We start from the raw sequence: 5,420 nt of genomic DNA, 5'->3' as shown, positions 1-5,420 counted from the left end.
ACAAATGGAGACGTAACAATATTTTTCTACAACTCAATCAATTTACTTTATTTAAAATTAGAACTGGCACATGCTTGGTAAAGAAGCCCGCAATCAAACTAGACCAAGTAAATACTGCAATTTTGTAGGGTCTATCAGTGTTACTCACTTGACTCGGTATCTTAGAATTAGCAATTATCTAACAGTACTGGCAGTAATGTTATGTTCAAAACTTTGGATCACATTTACTTCACTTACCGCAGTCCAAGGTCCAGCATTCCACACTGGACATTTTTTTCCAGTCGTGCATTGTTGAAAATAACTAGGTTTAGCACCCACTTCCTGTTCACATTTATCGTCAGGAACGAGGATAACTCCATTTAGTGTAAGTTGTTGACAATAAACAACACGAAACTGCACGCCTATTCCACATGGTCTGGAGCAATTACCTTGTTTTTCTACAAACCAACTGAAAAACAAAGTAACATCTTGTGGTTGACTTAAGTTTTCAGACATTTTCTTAACTCTTAGGGCTTCAATGTCTAAAAATTGAGGAAATTGTGACTAAACAGTTTTTTCTTTTTTTCTCATAATATCAATATTTTATGTCAATACTTTATTTTCGATAACATAAATGCTTTATAAAAACCAGCAATCTCGAAAACGAAGATTAGAAATTTTAAGTTTTAATTAAATTTGGATAAATATCAAAGTAACTTGTTCATGAATACCAAAGTTAAAAGCACTTCTTCTGATATACAAAGTAATAATTTACAAACCACAGTTTATGCTTTTGTAACTGAACTTGATAAATGAGTCTTATAATTCTAAATTGTATAAATTAAATATCAAATTTAACAAGATTAATTTTGTTCTACGTCACCGAAACTACATGTGTGATAATCAAACTGTCTCGCCGTTTTCTTCAAAGTCGCCGAGATCAGGAAACAGTAAATTATTTTATGTAAAACACCCACTCACTTTGCAGGACACGCCTCTTTATTACATGTGCGATTGGTAACAGGTTTCAAAAGTGGGTCACATAAAAATTCCGGGACTGTTTCCAACCCGTTATTCCGAACACACTTGACTGATCCTATCTGAATACCTGCAGAACAAGAATATCATTCATTAGATCATAGGAATGGTTAATCAGCATGTATAATTTCTTCTGTTTTTTTTTTGTTTTTTTTTAATTCACAAAGTTGTGCAAACTTCAAACTTACTTGTCCATGAAAAGCAGAACTAAAATTCAAGTGTGACAGGAATTCCTGAAATGCCTTAAGGACTAGCATTGCCTTTTCGTTTTAAAATTTATTAAACGAACTAAAATGAAAGGCGACAATTCATGATATAAAGTAAAGCAAACATGTACTTTTATTTTATTATAATTTTAAACAAACTTATCGGTTGTAATTGCACAAATGTTTTATGACGCTTTTAACTGTTCGTCCCTAATTTCATTATTAAAATTTTGTATCCAAACGAGAATACTAGTGACATTTCAAAGGTAATATATTTTAAAGTAACTTTTTGTTTAGCTTTTGCCACATAGCTAAGTTATGTTATAATAATAGAAGTATTTGTTTTAACAGCCGTAAACAAACCAATGGAGCTCAAATCAAAATATATTAACAATGAAGGGAATAAAAAAAATGCTTATTTGTTTTGGCAATAAGGTTTGAGAAAAAAAAACGACTTTTACTCTCCAGATAATAATTATAATAAAAAAACTATTTTTATTTCAGCCAACGTTTCACCCTTGCGACTACATCAGGGCTAGTAGTACAGTTTTCTCTAACTTTATTGCCAATATGTTTAAATCTCTCCACTATGCATCAAAAATTCTAAAAAACAATAAAAAACTGAAGACACTGCTAATCGAGACAGCTGTGAGAGATCAAGGTGATATATCTGGACCTACCTCCACCGCAAGTTCTAGAACAGGGGCCAAAGTCCTCGAAAGTCCAGGAATATGTATCGGTGTGGGGGTTGCTCACATCTCTCGGTACAGAATATTCATAAGAGATACCAGGATTTTTCTCTTGGTATAACAGCTGCAATTAAAGTATTGCACAGGTTACTATCTAGCCCAAAAATCAACGATTCGGTGATTATTAAAACTGATATCTCAGTTTAGAAAAAGCTCAATTTAATATTATCTTTTTTCGCCAGATTCTTATTTCTTCTTGTTCTTATCGGTAACAAATGTACTAAGTTAGTAAACATTGATTTAGTAGGTTTTGTATGTGTGTGTGAGGATTTACTTGCAAGCATTAACGGGATGATCACTAGGATTTGATTGGCAGGTAAGTGTTTGATGAAGAAATGGCTCTAACTTGTGAAGCGGCAAGACACAGCTGAAAGGAATTATTCACAAAGCTAATAAAAAAAAACAACAACACGAAGTTCACAAGAAGAATCAACACAAAACAATTTATTTACGGAGTTCTGTTGTAGTGCCAGAAATTAGTTGTTCTACCAATGACTACAAAATTTAACAACATTTACACGTCGCAAGTAACTCCAGCTCGTATCTTTTTCTCAATTGAAAGATCTAACACAACTATGTCATCCCTTGGCTTCAACAGAACTTAATGGAAATCTCTAAGTTTAAACATTATAAATAAGACGTTAACACCACTTGAAAGTCAATGACACCTCTCTATTCCCACGGGAATGCTGGGCAGCGTCTCCAGAAAGGTCGTCTTCTTGGTCACTAAGGCCCAGTACACCACCGTAAACACAAAAACTGTCTAAATTAGTGATAATTAGAAAAACGTGCTATTTCCAGATTACTGGTTTGAATTGGTCAATAGTGAACTTATAAATAAAGCTCAGTTAAATACAAACATGAATTTTGATAATTTTGAGTTCAAGTTATAGACGGATAGGACTGACATGTAAAGGATCGCATGCAACAGATTAATATTTTTATTTTAATAATGGCTCTTTCTAAATTTTATTATCACCAGAAAATTCTTAGCATTAAATATATATTGCTTAAGAGATACCGAAATATAGAATTATTTTCTAATGTTTGCCTTCTTTTTGTACAATATTTTTAATAACATTTTTTTGTGACAAAGAATATAACTTTTATTTTGCACTAATGCGTGCATTAAATAACGCTGTTAAGCAAATATATGAACACTGAAAAAAATATAGTTTTGTAAGTACATAATGATAATATTCATCTATATAACTTCGACGTGTTCGGGTGATTTCACGTAATTTGCCATGCACGACTTCGTTAACTATATTTATTGTAAAAGCTACATCATAATTTCTGAGGCATTTACTTTTGAGGATTGACCACAAGGTGGCGATGTCACTGAAGTCACCAAAATTACATTATGCTCGTGTAAGCCTAATCTTTATAAAAGAACACTGATATGCTCCACTACTCTTTTGTTTATCTAGTTGTACGTTATAATATTAACATTTCCGACAAATCCAAAAATATGGGGGCTGCAACTGCCATGTGCAAAATATTTCTGCAACAGTTTTCCAAGATTACAACAACAGCTGTATAATTATAGTAAAAATGACTATAAAGTAGATTATTTACAGAAGGGATAAACAAACTTACCACAATAAAAATTGGTTCCGTGGTTGGGCCATGTGCCCACAAATATTCTGGGGAGAGGTACCCAAAGGATTTACGTTCGTAATGAAACACTGTTCCGGCAAATTTCAGTCTGCTGGGAAACACTATTTTCCAGTTTCCATTGAGATAAAACTGACCAGTCATGTTTCGAACCGCTGGAAACAAGCATGCGTAAAAACAAAAACAAACCAATAACATATTTGATTAGTAGTGACAAGGCAAATTATTCATTCGTTGGAAACGCAACATAGAAAAAAAAATGTCAAAGGTTACTAAAGTCGTTACGTATGTTGTTAACCGGTTCAAAATTTTAGTTAGCATACTAAAATATATAAGTATATATTATGAGACTTTTTGAGTAGTAATATTCAGAATAAAAAACTATCAAGTTTTAGAATCCCAGTAATTATGACATTTTAAACCATTAAAAAGGGCGTAATTTAAAAAAAATTACGCGAGTTTTAAAATAATGAAAATTATATTTCAAAACTTACAAGACCATATAATGTTTTATACACAGTGAAATACAACAATTCAGACAGGAGGTTTGTTGGCCATTTCAAAGATAGGATTTTATATTTATAGGCTCTTCGTAAAGATAATAATAATCGCTTACGGTTAAATCTGACAACATTTTTATTAGTCAACCTGATGTTCGGCTTAGTCACGCTTATATTCTACTGTTTTGTAAAATATAAAAAACATATGATATTTTAATAGTTTAGGTTTTATTTTATTTATCTCAAACATTCATTTCTTGCTACTTGTCTATGGTTTGAATCAACTTGACAGACTGTCTTCACCTGGTGACACTAACGTAATTGTAAACCGGCCTAACTAGAAATTGGCTTTTATTATTTCAAGCACTTCGTTTACAAAAAAGGAATACTTATGGTGAATTCGAGAAGTGGCCTATACATGTTGGTAATTAACTTAGTCGGTTGTGCAAGCAATTCAAATTTTAACGGTATAAGAAAAATAAATGCAATTAGTTAAGCTTGTTAATGGATCATTGACGGTAGCTTAGTCCTATATATTGTATATTCATATAACTCGATTATCCTGCTTGCATTAATAGGTTAGACACCAATATAAATAAGGAAACAAAGGTTAACTTAGTTTCAAACTGGCTTCAATTTGAATGATTATTTTACAAACTAATATTTAAAGACCATCAGAAGTCTGTAATTCCTATATTTTTTACCGATGGGTTGTATTAAATGTGTTTGCTAAAAGAAGGATAATTAGTTTAAAGCTAATCCCACTTTGAATACGTGTTTCATAAATTAATATTTAAAAGACCGCCAAATGACTCTCATTTTTATTAATTGGGTTAATTTAATATGTTTATTTATTTCGTTGAATTTCGCAAAACCTACTCGAGGGCTTTCTGCGCTTTCCGTCCCTAATTAATAGACTAGAAGGAAGGCAGCTAGTTAACACTACCCACCTCCAACTCTTTACCAATGAAAAGGGCCCGGCATGACCAGGTGGTTAGGACGCTCGATTCGCAATCTGCGGGTCGCGGGTTCGCATCCCCATCCCACCAAACATGCTCGCCCTTTCAGCCGTGGGGGCGGTATAATGTGACGGTCAATCCCACTATTCGTTGGTAAAAGATAAGCCCAAGAGTTGGCGGTGGGTGGTGATGACTAGCTGCCTTCCCTCTAGTCTTACACTGCTAAATTAGGGACGGCCAGCGCAGATAGCCCTCGTGTAGTTTTGCGCGAAATTCAAACAAACAAACAAACCAATGAAAAGTAGGATAACCCGTCACATAATAACGTATCCATGAATAAAAGCTTGGGCATGTTTGTTTGTTTTTGTTTGT

General features: G+C 33.2%; 1 protein-coding gene across 2 annotated transcripts in view; it reads right to left on the bottom strand.

Moving 5' to 3' along the window:
* LOC106464477 (papilin-like) overlaps positions 1 to 5,420 on the bottom strand; it is a 159,676-nt gene that overhangs the window by 65,038 nt on the left and 89,218 nt on the right. For both annotated transcript variants that reach the window (XM_022392199.1, XM_022392200.1), the window contains exons 9-12: positions 3,572 to 3,744; positions 1,904 to 2,036; positions 961 to 1,087; positions 238 to 448 (exon numbers count right to left, since the gene is read on the bottom strand). In XM_022392199.1, coding sequence (XP_022247907.1) covers positions 238 to 448; positions 961 to 1,087; positions 1,904 to 2,036; positions 3,572 to 3,744 — 644 coding nt within the window. The remainder of the gene's footprint in view (positions 1 to 237; positions 449 to 960; positions 1,088 to 1,903; positions 2,037 to 3,571; positions 3,745 to 5,420) is intronic.

Source organism: Limulus polyphemus, unplaced genomic scaffold (assembly GCF_000517525.1).
Source record: "Limulus polyphemus unplaced genomic scaffold, Limulus_polyphemus-2.1.2 Scaffold1663, whole genome shotgun sequence".
NCBI lineage: Eukaryota > Metazoa > Arthropoda > Merostomata > Xiphosura > Limulidae > Limulus > Limulus polyphemus.
Note: the sequence above shows the minus strand (reverse complement) of the source record. Positions and strands in the feature narration are given on the sequence as shown.